Source organism: Lemur catta, chromosome 14 (genome assembly GCF_020740605.2).
Source record: "Lemur catta isolate mLemCat1 chromosome 14, mLemCat1.pri, whole genome shotgun sequence".
In the NCBI taxonomy this organism is placed as follows: domain Eukaryota; kingdom Metazoa; phylum Chordata; class Mammalia; order Primates; family Lemuridae; genus Lemur; species Lemur catta.
The window spans coordinates 56,771,569-56,788,164 of record NC_059141.1 but is presented as its reverse complement, the minus strand read 5'-3'; the positions used below and the strand labels follow the sequence as shown (position 1 = coordinate 56,788,164).

General features: G+C 52.4%; 1 protein-coding gene across 1 annotated transcript; it reads left to right on the top strand.

Annotated features, from left to right (window-relative positions):
- The first annotated feature begins 11,394 nt into the window (after positions 1-11,394).
- LOC123650301 (neuropeptide Y receptor type 4-2) lies at positions 11,395-15,173 on the top strand. Its single transcript, XM_045569013.1, has one exon. It carries the CDS (start codon positions 11,480-11,482, stop codon positions 12,605-12,607), a length of 1,128 nt encoding a protein of 375 aa, XP_045424969.1. The 5' UTR covers positions 11,395-11,479; the 3' UTR covers positions 12,608-15,173.
- Positions 15,174-16,596: the final 1,423 nt, after the last annotated feature.

The window sequence follows — 16,596 nt, the reverse complement described above, 5'->3', positions numbered from 1 at the left end:
ATGAGCACTGCTATTGCCAGGATGGGCACTCAGCAACACAGGTAACCAGGCCAGCCTTGGAGAGTGGAGGACTGTGCTGTTGAGCCCACACATAATCTCCATGATCCTCTCATACCTTATTCTGTGACACCATTAAGCAAGCGCCAGGTGTCTGGGAAAAGAGGCTGATTGGCTCCTGTGGGAAGGGTCATCTTGTCACATTGCCCCCTTTGCTGTGGGTTAGCAGTCCCATGGGAAACACATGTCTTCACCCTCTGTGCCCATTCTAAGAAGTACATCCAGGTGTCTCTGTTGAGATCTCCTTGTTATCAATTCTATAGTCTTTCCCTGCTCTTGTCATCTGGCTAAAGTTTAGCTGCTGCTCATGCACTAGGTTAGCATAGAGCTCCACCCGTGGCCCTCTCTCCATCCTGGCAGAGTGGGCACCAGATGTGCAGCTGGCAGTTCTGCCTCTGAAGGCATTTCCCTTCCCCATTGACTTTCAGGGTGACCCTTGAGTGGGATTGCAAGCTGCAGCACTTGCCTCTAGATGGTCCTAGCACATCCTACCAGGGCCGTGTGTAACTAGGCCCATGTGTTCTTTTCTGCAGTCGCAGGTACAGGCTGAGGGAGAGGCAGCCACGGGGCAGAGTGAGCAGCTGTGGGGGCCTGAGTCATCTGCTTCTGAACTCAACTTGTGACTGCAGAACCTGCTCAAGCCTGGACCGTTTCCACGTGGTAATGGAGTGCTGCTCACACATGCAACTTTATGGGGGGAGTCAGATGACACTTATTTTATGGTGGGCAGCTTAACCGCTTGATGTGTGGTCACTTGCTGTCCCATGATTTTGTCAAGTAGCATGGCAGACGCTGTTTCTCAAAAGGAAAATTGGTATTTGCAGACAAGCATGTGACTTTGCTAGACGCTCTAAGCAGTCTGTGCTGTGATTCTCCCGTGCGGGTTTGCCAGAGGATCCAAACAGCATCTCTGCCTGCCAAGGACACAGCGAGCATCCTTCGATATGCTGGGTCATATGTCACAGACATCTATCATATGCACTACATCCTGGACCTCTTACAGAGCTTTCTTTCACTCTGAACCCCACTCAAAACCAGCTGATCCTATGGGCTGCACAGTGAGTTGGAGTAGCACACCTCAATGTGGTATCTGTGGCTTCTCAAATTCAAACAGACTAACCAGTCATTATGCCTTTTTCTCAGTGGTAAGGCGTGAAAACAACCTATATTTCACAATAATGGGAGCTTTCTGACATAGTCCGTATCCCTTGGACTTCTGGAAGCTTTACTGGGGAGGCAGCCGGAATTTTTTCTCATGCAGTGGATTGCATGCGTCTTATGAAGGCATCTGGTTATTTTTCCCTGCTCATCAGTCCAGCCAGCATGTATTACCTGCACAGCGCTCCAGCATAATATCCGTGTGATGTCCAGATGATCAAGGTCTCTGTAGACCTCACTGTGACAGAAAGCTGGAGAACAGACATAGCCTGAGAGAAGACACTGGCTTTGTACTGCTATCCTTGGCTGGTGAAAGCAAACTTTTGCTGGCCCTTCTGAGTTGCTATAGAGAGGAGAAGACACGAACCAGATCAGTAGCTACGCACTAAATGCAGGGGTGGGTAAATTGTTCTGCATTGCACTTAGAAGAGCAGCTCAAATTGGAGCCACTGCCTGATTAAATTTATGATCATCCACAGTCATTCTCCAAGATTCAGCAACTTTCTGCACTGGCTAAAGAGCTGAGCCCAGTGGACGGGAATGTGACAAGAATCCCCTTCCCTGTATCTCTTAAGTCTTTATGATGGCACCGATCTCTGCAATTCCCCCAGGGATGTAGTAATGCTGGTTTATTATTTGGGCAGGGAAAGAAAATTCCAGGCTTCTGGGTCAGCTCAAGCATTTCTTTGACCTCACCTCTCCTTGCTTGTGTTTAGTACCAGTTATGCTGGAGCCTTGTCAGAGGGGTTCATGAAACATAAACTTGCAAGTTTGGAAATATCCTCATTTGACCCTTATATTTGATATTATGGCTGAGATGAGAGTTTCTAAAAATGTATTTCCATCATTTCATAGTCTTCTGTCATCCTGTGTTGTTGACAAGACTGATGATGGTCAATCCTTTCTTCTTTTCTTTGCAAGCGACTTTTCCCCCACCTTGGGAAATATTTTAGTGTCTTCTCTTTATCCTGTGTTTGAAATTTTACAGTGACCTGCCTAGGTGTGGAGTACCAGAGGGTCCTTTCAATCTATAGCTCTGGGATACTTTCTGTTACTGTGGATGAGATAAGTGTTGGCTACTTTGTTTACACTCCACCCAGGTCCATTCTCCGCTGTTCTCTGCCCTTCTCTGTGCCCAGGGAGGCCAGACGATTCCTTTACTGGCGGGATTCCAGTTGGGTTTGGTCAATGGGAGGGACCCACGGAGACTGGAGGTGGAAGGAGAGGGAGGTTGGCAGAGTTCTTTCCTACTTCCTCTTGTTTTGATGCTGAGACTGGTGACTGCCATGCCTCCACGCTGCAGCGGCTCTCACTGGGTGGCCCTTCCTGCACAGTCCTCTGGCTCTGGTAACATGGTTTCCTCCTTCTGTTCCTTTAGCTGCAGGGTGGTAACTGCTTCTCACTCCTGCTGATTTCTGGGTGCCTAATCATTTCTGTTTTTTTCCCTTAACCCTGCTCACATCTCTATAAGTTGCCTTTCTATTAAAGTCCCTTCATTTGACTGTCTGAGGGTAAATTATTCTTTCTGCCTAGACTATGACTGATATGCTACCTTTCATTGTCTTTGTTCTCCCTTCCTGGAAATTTTATTAATTGGATGATGGGTCATTTGTATTAATCATCTGTGTCTCTTATTTTTGCTCTGAGGTTTTCCATATTTTTGTGCTTTTGCTCTACATTATGGGATATTTACTTACCTTGTTCTTCCATCCCTTCTAATAAAATGTTTTTAAATTTCAGCAATCATATGTTTAATTTTCAAGGGTTCTTTCTTGCTTTTTGGGCCTCTCTTCATGGCAATCTGCATTTGTTATGGCTTCTATAACTAATCTAAGGTCTGGCATCGCATGCGCTCTGGGGGTGGGGGTCAGGGAGGTTGGTGGGCACTGGGGACACAGGAATCCCAATAGCCCTGCAGGGTGTTTCCTGCCGGTGCCTGCACTACCAGCTGTTCGGATCTCATCTTATTTCCCCACAACAGCTCTTGAGGTGGACTTTGTTATTACCTCTACTTTACAGATGAGAATCTGAGGCTTTGCCAGATGGCCTCCATGCCCAGCTGTGGCCACACACCACACTGGCTCTCAGAGTGGTGAAAGCAACGTGTGAGTGGGCCCGATCCAAATCTCAACAAGTTTCCAGCAAGGCAAGTGACCAGGGTCCACCCACTGGCTGGCAGGCCTTCAGCTTCCTCCTTGGACCAAGGAGAATACTAACCTTGCCGTGGACTGAGAGGCCAGAGAAAGAGGTCATCTTGAGGGCTGCACACACCTGAGGGACTGCTGCTCGAGTTTGACTCCCAGGCCATTTACCTGGAACATTCCTAATGGTGTGGGAAGTGAGGCCTGTCACTAAGCTATTAAGGATGGTCAATTTCCAGCCACTTTTATGGTGGAAGGAAAATCCTACCTAGTCCCTTCCCCAGAGACCATGGAATGCAGCCTGCCTGGCTGGCCGGCAGAGCCTCGCAGACTGGGCTCCTGGCCCTGCATGCCCCCAAGCAGGGCAAGGACAGCTCCCAGTTTCTTGCCTGTGGACTCTGCTTTCTTGGGGAGCTTCAGGGGCTCTGGCTAAACTCGCTGTGGGGCTCTGCCACCGCCAGGGGGTGCTGTTTCTTTCCCCAAGTGGCAAATGGCCTAGCAGCCAGCTCCGGGCACATAGATTTAACCAGGAATGTCTGCTATCTTACCTACTTACCCCTCTCAGGGGCAATAGAGTCTGGAAGAAAGAGCTCAGACTTTGGATTAAAATCTCAGCCCTGCCATCTACAAGTTGGCTGGCTGAGACAAGACACCCCACTTCTTTGAGGCTCAGTTTTCTCACCTGTGAAAGGGGATGATCGCACCTCATTAGGTAGACATGAGGATGGGATAAAAGAGAGGACTTCTGCCTGGCATGGGGGCTCTTTGCTGCTTTCACTGCCCTCTCAGCTCCCCAGGCTGTTCTTTGACCACGGAGTGGGGGGTAGGGCTCAGTCCGTGAGCTGGGCAGTGGTTCTCAAATGTGTCCATGTGGAAGCCTGCCTCCAAGGGCTCATCAGCAAAGCCCGAGAGGCTACAGGCAGCCCAGACTCCACACAGCTGCCCTGCGAGGTGGAGGTGACAGTGACTAAGTTCTTGCCTGCACAGCGGGCAGCTGTCCATAGAGCTCCCCAGTGGAGTTGAGCGGTTTCTGGACAAGCAATAGTCTCTGATTTTACCCTTCTGGAAGCCACCATTATGATCACATCTCGTTAAATTTTCTGTCTTTCTTTCCTTTGTATTCCTTTCTTCCTCTGTCATATGCTGCCTCTGTGTATGGACCCATGCTGGGACCTGGGGGCACAGACAAGAACTAGAAATGGGGGTAGGGTGAGGAGACAGGGTGCTTGGGCAAACAGCCAAACTATTTCCCCTGAGTCTGTGGCAGAGCACAGGAGGGTTGTAGTATGCTGGAATGTGTCACAGCAGCATGGATATCATGGACATCGGAGCTGGGAAGTGAAGGAGGAGCAGTGGCTTTCCAGGCAGGCAAAGCAGGGAGGAGAGTGGTCCAGGAAGAAGAGACATCAGGTGCAAGTCTGCAGGGCCAGCAAGTGGAGGCCTGGGTGCTTGGCAGGCTGGGCTCACATCAAATCACAGATCGGGTCATTTCTTAGCTGAGTGACTTCAGGCAAGTTGCTCAATGACTGAGTCTCACTTTGCTTCATCACTAAGAAAGGAATAAAAAGTGGAATCTACATGCATTTATAAATGGCACTGCCCACAGCTCCATGGAGATATAGGAGGTTTTATAGAGGAGCTGTGCGTGTCAATATTGAGGTGTGGAAGCAGATTCGTTACCCTCTAAACACATGTGTGATTTTATCATGTGGCCTCCTTGGGGAGGAAATTATAAGTTAGTGTATTCAAAAAAAGGAGCAACCTTTGGAAGCAAAGTGGTTCTATTTTAGCCAAGTAGTGTGTCCCCCTGGGCTCCAAAAAAGTGACACATTCTCATTTAATCCTCATCACCACAAACTTGGGGACCTTTCCAGGACCTACCAGCCCCACCCTGACTGTTCCACTCACACCTCTGGGCGCCTCCCCGAGCCCCACACTGTGCAGCCACACTGCCTGCTGGTGTCCCCAGTGGCCAACTGCCCCCAGGGCTTACCCTTGCTGTGCCCTCCATTTCCCCACAGCAGCTCACTCTGGAATAACTTTTTTTCTTGTCCCTTGTCTGTCTTCTGCCCCAGGACTGGGAGCTTCAGGATGACACAAAGACATGGATCCTGTCTTGTTCAGCCCTGTGTGCACAGCAGGAGAGCCAGGCTCATAGGAGGTCTGCAATTACTGAATAGTATTTCCAATACGTTTACGAAAGGCAGGTCTTCTTACGCTCATTTCATGGATGAGGAAACAGAGGGGGCGGTGAGAGAGAGAGGGAGGGAGGTCGGGGTGGGCTTGCGGGGACCCCACGTGCGGGGCTGCAGCTGCGGGCGGGCACTTGGTCCCCGGCGGGCGGCGGCAGGAGCGCGCTCATGGGCGGCGCGGGCCGCGGACTGGGCGGGCACAGGCGGGAGCCCCGCGGGCGGCAGGCAGCTGCGCTCCGCGGGCCGAAGGGAGCAGGGGAGTCCCCGGGGCAGCGGCGCGGCCGGGGGCGGGGCCGAGGGGGCCGCAGCAGGGACCCTCCGGGAGCTGAGCGCGCTGTGGGCCGCGGGCTCAGAGCCTCACGCCGGGCTGGCTCTCCGCACCTGCGACTCGGCGCCCGGGCCCTCCTGGGAAGCTGCGGTCGGAGGAGGTAAGTCCACAGTGCCCGGCGCAGTGGGCATGAGGAGATAGACGTTTGCTAAGATTTGGGGAAACAAAGCAAAGGGCCGTCCCCATTCTTACCTCGCTTGGAGAGTGACATGTTCGTGTTGTGGCCAGGTTTCCCCCGGTGGGTGGCGAGGCAGGCTGCAGTGGAGCCCCCGCCCGGGTTGCAGCTTGTCCCTGTTTCTGTCTGGAGGGCTGCCTGGGAACAAAATCCGGAGACACCGTTCTACTGACCTTGCATAATAATCTGCCCTCCCCCTCCCAGGACTGCCACTCCCCGGGCTGTGCCTGGAGGATATGAGGTCCCTTGGTGGTCGCTGGTCAGTGTGCCCCCAGCCCAGCAGCCCTGGGGAGTGATGTGATCACCCCGAGGTGATTTTAGGAGTTGAGGATCCAAACTGGAGGCTGCAAGAGGAAGGAAGGAAGGGCAGGTGGGGTTCTTTGAAGGGACAGACACCTGTGCCTTCATGTCCCTTCATATCTCTACGCCTGGGAGCTGTGCTCTTCTGTTCTGCCAAGGTGAGGGTCCAAACTGCCTGGAAGGAGGCACCTCCATTTGAAGGTGTCATTACCTTAGGGACTCCAAGCCCAGTCTGCTTAGGAAGGATGAGGCACTGGAAAGGGTGGCTGGGAACTGGCTGGGAACTGCATGGAAGTGGGGGTTCCCAGCCAGTGTGCTGGGGCCGAAGGCCAGTGGCACCTGGGCGGGCAGCCTGCCCCGCCACCTGACCACCAGGGGCCCCAGGTTACTGGGGCAGCTTTTCACTCGGCTCACCTGGGCCCTGGGCTCCGGGAGCAGGCCCTGTCGGGCTCTGTCAGTGGACCTTGGATGTCGCCTCCACCCCTGCCTCAGCCACACGCCGGGCATCAGCTCGTGCCCTGCTTTAGCACACGCTCCACTTCCCTTTCCTCCTCTCACAATCTATGTTTGGAAGGCTGGGCACCAGGGCTGTCAAATCAGGCTGACCAGGGTTCCGGTTCCAGCTCTGCCACTGATTAGCAGTGGGACCTCAGCCAGGTCCCGTCATCGAGCTGGGCCTCAGTGTCCTTCTCTTTAAAATGGGGCTGATATTCGATGGAACCACATGAATTTGCCATCTTTGCAGGTCAAAAATGGTTGGGTGCTGGCGACTTCATGTGGTTCAGCCTGATAACGCCTGCCTCTCGGGGCTGTGGTATGGGTCAACGTTCACTGGGGTGGCGGGTAAAAGCCGTTATTCCTTGTGCCCTCTGTCTTCCAGGAAAGTGTGCGCTCGCTCTCCAAGGTGAGGTGAGCCTCCTCCCTCCTTGGTCTCTCTCCTCTGAAACTGGGCTCCCCCAGCCCCCCTCCTGCTGGCCCTTCCAAATTCCCTTCCCTGCTCCTCCGACCACAACAGGCTCAACCCTCCCCCAGCCGGGTGCAGCCTCTCGGGCTGCTCAGGCATCTCGGGGCTTGTCCACCAAGCCCAGAGCAGACTGATCTCCCCATGCTCGTTGACACCACCTTCTCCTCACTTTCTCTGTGTCCCTCGGTGTCCTGGGGCCTCATCTGCAGGGGGCACAGTGCGGGTGAGGGACTGCGTCCCCCAGGCTAATCACTAGCTGTGGCTGGGATCAGTCCGTGGCTCTGAGATGGGAGTGGTGGGATTGTGGCCCTTTCCAGCCCTGGAGAGAGAGGGGCACCTGCCTCTGGGGTGGCGCTCTGAGCAGGGCAGAGCACTGCAGTGTGGCTGGTGCTCTTTTGTGGCCAGACACCTGGTGAAGGACTGGCGTGGGTGATGGCTCCTGGCCCCCTGCCCTCCCTTGGGGCTTCTACTTTAGGCTTTGGGGTCAGACCTGCAGTTGGGTGGGCTCAGAGGCCTGGACATGGGCCTGTATGATTGCTGTGGCCAGGTCCTCGTGGTGGGGGCCAGTGTCCCTCAGGGTGGGGTTGGTGGGATGAGTGACAAGGGAAGGAACTGACATTTGATGAGCACTTACTATGTGCTGGCTTGATCTTTTGGCAAAACAGGTATCCATAACTTTACCTCTCAGAGGGGGCAAGGAAAGCTCCTGAGCAGGACCTGGTCCATCAAATTACATCATTTGCCCAAAGAACCAGGATGGAGACTGAACCTGAAAAAGTGCCAGGGAGCAGGGGTCCAAGGTCCTGCCTTTCAGACTCCCCTTGGTCGCTCCTTGATCCCCGGACCAGGGAGGGAGCCAGAACACCCTACAAGATAGGCTTTACCCACCCCTCTTCCTCGGACAGCCGAGGAAACTGAGGTTCAGTCACTCTCCCACAGCCATCCTGCTGATTGGTGATAGAGGTGGGATTTGAATCCAGGACAGGCCCACCTATGGTGGCTCTGTGTGATAGGGATTCTGTTCTTGACTCCAGAGCCCCTCAGAAGACCCAAGAACCAGGCCCATAGCCTGCTCTAGGGTGAAGAGCCCCCCTAGCTATAAGGTGACCTGTGCCCTACAACCGCAGTCTCACTCTGGCCTCTCCTGACCCTGACTCTTTTGTCCCGATTGGTGTAGCCATGGCTAGGTCATAGTAGCTTCTCACCAGGCCCGGGTGGCATCTGGGTCCTGTCTTCGTTCTTACGTGGTTCTGTTCAGGAGCATCCCTCAGGGGTCTCCTGCCCTGCGGCTCCCATCTCCCAGCACACTCTACAGAAGGCATCCAGCTCTCCTGCTGACTTGGGTCAGGGATTTGAATTACTGCTGTCTTGCCCCTGGAGTTTGCACCTGGAGCTCCTCCCCAGTCGCTGTGTACCGAGGGCACTTCTGGGATGGGGGCTTGTGGAGTCCCCTTCCAGCCGGCCCCCTGCTCGGCCCCTCCCAGCCTCAGCAGCTGTGGGGAAAGACACAAGGGACAGCCAGCAGTTCCACTCCTTTCCTGCCCCTGCACTGTGATCTCCTTCCTGCTCTCCCAGCCCCAGCGCTTCCCTCTGCCCTGTTCTCAGAAGCTGCAGGAAGGGCTGATTTGGGCCTAGGCCTCCATGTGGTCTAGTCATCAGTGTTGGTGTGGGGTGTCCTGGCCCACTCGTGACCATCCCTCGTGTTAGTCTCTGCCAGTTCTGTGAGAAGTGCTCCTTCTCCAGTGCTCCCTCCCCCTGTCTTAGCTCCCCCCCATATCCATTCTCTATGTCCAAAGTGATCTTTCTGGAGTGGACTTGGACTTGATGGTTTGGCCCACATTTCCAGCCTCATCGTTTGTCACTTGCTTCTACCTACCCTGGCTCCAGTTATTCCCAGCTGCTTGCTGTTCCCAGGAGGCTCTGCTCTCCTGCCTCTGTGCCTTTGCACATGCTGTTCCCTGAATCTTGAGTTCCTTCCATGTGGTGGACTCCTCTTCAGCCTTTGAGCCCTGGATCAATGTCACCTCTTTTCTCATCCTCCTGATTACTGCTCCTTCTCTTTCTCCCAGCTCACAGGCATCCCATCCATACTGGTTTTGGAAATGGCAATGTGGCCTTGAGGTCCATCTGTGTTTGTGGTGGTCAGTCCCTCTAGTCTGGGAGGGCCATGGCTATATAAGTCATCTTTGCAGCCTTTGTCTCTAGCCTAGGGCTTGGCACACGTTTGCTGAGTGGATGAATGAAGGAGGCAGTGGGTATTTTTTAGAGCCCCCCTGCCTAGTCACTCCGCTCTGATCATGCTGCAGGTGGTCAGTTTGGAATTGACGGTGTTGCTCTGCACTGCAACCCGGCCCTGGTGGACGCTCAGCCAGAGTCCAGGTTTCTGGCCCATTGGCTGCTTCTGAGCCCAGCGCATCTGCCACGGTTTCATGCAGCTGTGACTGCTTTTTATCTCATACTGGACCTTGTGTTTGGCCCTGGTATGTTTCATTTTGTCATGTGCAGCCCCAAATGGCCCTATTTACCGGAAGACTGTGGGGCCGGAAAAACGTTCCTGCCTCTGAGATCTGGTAGCTTAAAAAACCAGATTGTAGACTATTAGGCGAATTCATGACTTGATCTTGTAAATGGCCAAATAAGACTCATCCTTGTAAGTCAGATCAAATACACCATGAGTGGCCTTTATGACAGCAGACACATAGATTTTACTAAGCTCCGGGGAATTTTGGCCTTACTCTGTGAAAACTGCCTTTAAATTAGCACTTGATTGCGAAGAAAATATGTATGTTCAAAAATAGGCATGGCCATTACATGAGACTTAAAGAATATCTCACATAGAGTATCCTGCTACCAGCAGTGTTTCTCAGAATGGGGCCAAAGGCCATGTGCATCAGAATCACACAGGCCACTTGCAAAATACAGATTCCTGGGCCCCATCCTGAAGTCACTTAATTACATCTCCTGGTGAGGAGCCCCAGAATCTGCCTTTTCTACATGCTCCCGGAATGCTGATGTTTACTGAAGCTTGAGAACTGTGACCTTGTGGGTTAATAATGACTAGAGAACCTGTGAGATGAGTCACAGTGATGTGCATAGTGATCTGGTGGCTCTCTATGCAATATATCCATGACTGGCATCGCCGCCTGGAGGCTCTGGAGCCCAAATTTCAATTCAGTCTTGGCAGGGGGTCCCTTGAGCTGGGAATGTACTGGGGGCAGGGACAGGTGTGCCAAGGCATGGAGGTGTGCAACAGTCTGGTGTGTTTGGGAGCTGCAAACTGCATCAGGTACCTTGAGCACAGGCATGGAGTAGAGTCTAGTGAGGGCAGTGAGCACCGTGGCTGTGGCCAGGTGTGATGTACACACAGCGGGCAGGAGGAAGCCAGTGTGCTGATGCACCAGTCTTTGCACACCTGGCAGTCTTCAACTTTGCCACATGTCACCTGAGAAACAAGGCTGGCAGGGAGGGAGGAGCTGAGAGCAGGAGGGAGCAATGAGCGTCAAGCCCTAAAGTTTTGGTCCTGTCTATGCAAAAGGGCCTGGGGTGCCACAGAAGGATGCAGCAGTCACTGTGCATAGCAGCATTTATTGCTGTCTCCATTTGGATGCAACATGATAAGGAGCTTTCTACCCACGCTTCCTGAACAATTCTTTCCCTAAACTCTGTAATACAATGCTCCAACCTCTTTATCATCAAAACAGTGTCAAATCTTGAGGTCCTAATTTATGGAACGAGTTCTGGCATCAGAGAGACCTGGGTCTGTAACTGGACACCATTACTTATTAGCTGTGTGACTACGGGCAAGCTGCTTTCCATCTCTCAGTCTTAGAGTCCTCATTTGTAAAATGGATTGATAACATGATAACATATAATCAGTAGCTATAGATGCAAAGCACTGAGCACAGACCCGGGCATGCAGCAAGTGCTTCTCACAGGGTCACTATTACTGGATGCCAGTGTCTTACCATGAACCTCAGGTAATAGCTCTGCCAGGTCCCAGACCTGGGATCGAAGCAGCTGAGAACCCTTCTACCTGGCTGCTCCTCCCTGGATCCTACACCAGAGGCTCCATCCCTGAGTACTGTTTGTCTGTTTGCCTTGCAGGCATCATCCCTGAAGGGGGCTCCTTCATTCCAGAGCCCCTGAAGTCTGCTCACATCCACCATGAACACCTCTCACCTCCTGGCCTCGCTGCTCTCAGGATCCCCGCAGGGTGAAAACAGGAGCAAGCCAAGGGGCATCCTGTACAGCCTCTCTGACCACTGCCAGGATTCTGTGGACCTGCTGGTCTTCATCGTCACTTCCTACAGCATCGAGACCATCTTGGGGGTCCTGGGCAACCTCTGCCTGATCTGCGTGACCATGAGGCAGAAGGAGAAGACCAATGTGACCAACCTGCTCATCGCCAACTTGGCCTTCTCCGACTTCCTCATGTGCCTCATCTGCCAGCCGCTCACCGCCATCTACACCATCATGGACTACTGGATCTTCGGTGAGGCCCTTTGCAAGATGTCGGCCTTCATCCAGTGCATGTCGGTGACGGTCTCCATCCTCTCTCTCGTCCTTGTGGCCCTGGAAAGGCATCAGCTCATCATCAACCCAACAGGCTGGAAGCCCAGCATCCTGCAGGCCTACCTGGGGATTGTGCTCACCTGGTTCATCGCCTGCACCCTCTCCCTGCCCTTCCTGGCCAACAGCGTCCTGGAGAACGTCTTCCACAGGAACCACTCCAAGGCTCTGGAGTTTCTGGCGGATAAAGTGGTCTGTACCGAGTCCTGGCCCTTGGGCCACCACCGCGTTGTCTACACCACCTTCCTGCTACTTTTCCAGTACTGCATCCCGCTGGCCTTCATCCTGGTCTGCTACGTGCGCATCTACCGGCGCCTGCAGAAGCAGGGGCGCGTGTTCCGCAAGGGCGCCTACAGCTCACGCGCGGGGCAGATGAAGCGGGTCAACGGAGTGCTTGTGGCAATGGTGGCTGCCTTCGCAGTGCTCTGGCTGCCCTTGCACGTGTTCAACAGCTTGGAGGACTGGCACCCCGAGGCCATCCCTGTCTGCCATGGCAACCTCATCTTCTTGGTGTGCCACCTGCTCGCCATGGCCTCCACCTGCGTCAACCCTTTCATCTATGGCTTTCTCAACACCAATTTCAAGAAGGAGGTCAAGGCCCTGGTGCTGACTTGCCAGCAGAGCCCCCCCATGGAAGAGTCCGAGCATGTGCCCCTGTCCACAGTGCACACGGAAGTCTCCAAAGGGTCTCTGAGGCTAAGTGGCAGGTCCAACCCCATTTAGCCAGGTCTAGGGCTTCTCCCTGTCATGTTCCTTGCCAGCCTCTTTCACTTAAATAAGTGGGCACGTTGCAAGCTGGGGGTGGCACCCCTCTGTCATTACTGGCTTTCTGGGGCCAGATAGGCTGGCAAGAGCCCGTTTTGCATCTATTTGCATTGAGAGGCCTAACATTCAGCTACGTGTTCCTGGGAGGATTCTGAGTTTAGATTCTGCAGGTCACAGTGAGCCTTGCAGCTTGAGTTGCAAGATGCCAGAGCCGGAGATATCTGCTGGTAACAGTCAGGGTTCACTCTGGTAACCCAGCAACAGATGCCTGGCCTGGGAACCCAGGGATGTCGCTTACACCAGTGAGACCGTGAAGCTGCTGTGCACTGAGGGAAGGAGCACTTGGGAGTCGGAGCTCTAGACCTTGGTCACCCCCTGACTTCTATGAGAGATGATGTGTGTGGATGAGCTTCAGAAGTGGCTGCAAAGCAGTGGGATCACTGTTACCTCATTAGCACATCCAGCTGAAGAGAACAGATCCTGGGCTCTTGGGTCGTTGTGCGCCTCTGCAGCAGGAATTCCAGAATTCACACCCTCCTCCATCCTTTTTCTCTCTCACTGCATCTGCCACCTGATATGGAAATAAGCCTGCAAATGTCTCTCCTCCATGAGGTTGTGAGCACCTTGAGGGTGACACTGTATTGTCATAGAGCTTGTGTTCTCCATGCCTAGAGCAGGCCCTGGTGCAGGGGGAGAGCTCCAGAAAAGTTTTCCGTGGTGGATTGATGGTAAAGGTGCCAGTCACTGCTGAGTGTTTGGCCAAGAACAGGCACTCTGTGCTGTGATCTAGCATGGGAAGGGGTCAGGGCTCAGACTGTTGCACCCACAGTCTCTCACCTGCCTGTCCTTGCCTCCCAGGGCCTCTTGACAAGGCAGCTGGACAGAGACTCTGTGGCCCTCTCCACTGTGGACCCACCACAAAGGCCTCTAGAACTCAAGACCATGACTACATCCTCCTTTATTCCATGCTCTGACCACTGAGCTAACTTGCCCTGGGTCATGTGCCACAATTCTTCCAAAGCTTCCCCAGGACATTGGGTATCCCAGTGGCCTTCAGTAGGAGCAGGGGCAGGGAGTCCTAGGAGTCAGACTTAATGGGGCACTGGCTGAAAGGAGCAGGGGTCCCCCTTCCTCCAGCCATCCAGGGAGAATGGAGAAGGGGCTCCAGGGAGTGTGAATATCTCACCTTAGAGTTCATGGCCCAGTTCCCTGGATGCTGAACCAGGTCCAAGGCTTCATCTGCAGGTGAACCAGACAGTCTATCCTTGCAGGGAAGGAAGTGTCAAGATTGCTCCTCAGCTGCCTTGGATGGGATGTCTCAGGTGGGCTCTGTCTGTTCAGACCCACTGTCCAGCGGAGTGCACCGTGGCCGCAGCGTGGTCTCCCAGGGCAGCGTATTCAAACGCCAGGGCCCTTGAGGAGCCTCACCCTGAGGCAGCCTTGGCTCTACACAGGGCATCTGGCAAAGGGTCAGCCAGAGGTTGAACAGCGACATCTGACTGTCTCTCTCGTCCTCGCTCCTGACCAAGAACCTGTGCAGCCAACACCCAAGACAAGTGCTCTTTGAGCCACCAGCTCCCTTCCTGGAGCTGTTTCTCTTGTTCCTGCTTTTGGTCACATCTCCCATTCAGTTCCTTTGTTCACTTTTACCCTGGATTTTTGGGCAGATTTCTTGAGCCACTCTCTGGGACACAGCTTGTGCTTGTCCTCTGGTGCCATCTGCTGCTGGCTGCTCCAGGTGAGCACCTGCCAACAAAGCCTCTACTGTGGGACCCATCCCAGCAAGATGTCATTGTCCAGGCTTCCCAAGGAATTGAGGGCCTTGGGTCCCTACAGAGACCATGCAAGTGCCTGGAGTTTGCTTCTCACTATCAATCTCAATGGTGCCAAGATGCTTGGGGACAGGGATGATTTAGGGTGCCAGCAAGCCTGAGGATGGGGGTGAGGCCAGACATCTGGCAAAGGTGCTTGGCGTTAGGAACTGGGGTTGTAGGTGGAAGCCTCAGTGAGTGTCTTCGATGCTTCCCTCACGTTGCTTAGGTTGACACAGCCTGCCTGATGTCTCCGTCCTGCTCCCAGTTCCTAACGACCTTGGGGTTGCTTGGTTACCCAGCACCCTGGGAACTTTCTACCCAAAGTGTGGTCCGAAGACCAGCAGTCCAGCATCACCTGGAGCTTGTTAGATGTGCAGAGTCCTTGTTGCCACCCAGACCTATTGAATCAGAATCCACATTTTATCAAGATCTCCAGGTTAATTGTACACACATTAAAATTTGAGAAGCTCTTCTCTAAGAAACAGATTGCCCTGGAGCCTAGAGTCACTAGGTCAGCAACTGTAGACACCCACTCTGGGGTCTAGAGTGGAGCTTTAGGAATCTGAGTTCTGGAGACGTGGCTTTAAAATTGTTATTGCTGAAAAGGTGCATTCAGTTTTGGTTGTTTGTCTCATCTCTGGCTGCATGTGGTCATATTTCTTGTGAAGTCTTTTCATTTCTTCAATAAATGTTTGCCAAATGCATAGTTTGCATAGCTACATTCATAGTGAACGTGCAATTTTGTACTCTGCTCCATTTCACTTAAAACTGTATCATCAACAGTTTTCCATCTTGCTGGATATCACTTTTGACAGCTGCCTAGGAGTTTAGAAACGGCTCCAGTGAAAACCAGCACCTCTCAGTGTCGCTCTGTAGCCCCAGAGTGGCCGTCTCACCCAGTGATTGGGCCCTCCATCAACTGCCATGGGAGGAACCTTTCCCCCCAACAGGGAAGCATCGCGGCTGGAATGGGAGACTCACTGCAAAAACTGATCAGGAACCCTCAGGGGGTGTAAAACCTTATCACATCCTCTCATCGGGCTTAAATCCCGACTAAGGCTAGTCCTTCCTTTATAAAGAATGTTGAGTTGTTTCTTCCATTGTAAAAGTAATCATATTCATTCTTGAAAACGGGCAATATGTACAAAAATAAAAAAAAGGAGATCATTGGTGGTTCCACCACTCAAAGATAATCACTGTTTACATTTGGGAGATATGCATAATTACATATTTGCATAATTACATAATTTACATAATTACATAATTGCATATGTCTGCTTTTTTAAAAAGGAGATTGAGTTCATACTCTGTGGGTACTTACTTATCTGTATAAAATATTTAAGGATTATTTCATATCTTTTTTGTTTAATCTTTTAAGAATTTTTATTCACTCATTTATTCGTTAAACAAATATGTCAGACACCGTGTTAGCTGTTGGGGATATGGTGGTAAATAGCACAGACACTGTCCCTGTTCTATGGAACTTAGAGTCCACTGATGGATGTATCCTATGTCTTTAATCATCATCTGTGGTGGCATAAGGAGCTCTTTCCAGGCCTGCTGCGTGTAGTTCTGTGATGAACATCTGTGCAGAGAACTTTGTCTGTATTTGGAATTATTCCTTAGGAGAGATTTCCAGAAGTAGAATTAATGGGTTAAAAGGAATAGACATTTTTCAAGGCTCTTGATATGTGCTGCTAAATTGATTTCCAAAGGGGCTGGAACAATTTGCCCTCCCTGAATAGTTCCTGTTTTGTTGCACCCTGGTCGCTGTTGAGATTTACCATTAACAAAAGGCCTCGGCTTGAATTGCCTGGATGGGAGGACGTCTCATCTCTGCCTCCAGGCTCCACCAAGCACAGTGGGCACTGACCTTTCCAAGGCCAGCCTGACTCTGCCCCTCTGTGAAACCTTCAGGGCTCTACACGGTCTTCAGGATTGCAAGACCATATATATGACTCATCATCCAAACAGGGGTACTTGAGCATGGAAGGGGGAACTATTAATAATCACACTGGGACACAGGCAAAACCACTCTAGGAAACTGGAACATGAGGTTATCCCAGTATAGATAAATCCAATCCCTTTTCACATAGCTGGAATTCAACATTCTCCACATTTGGCTCCAACTCT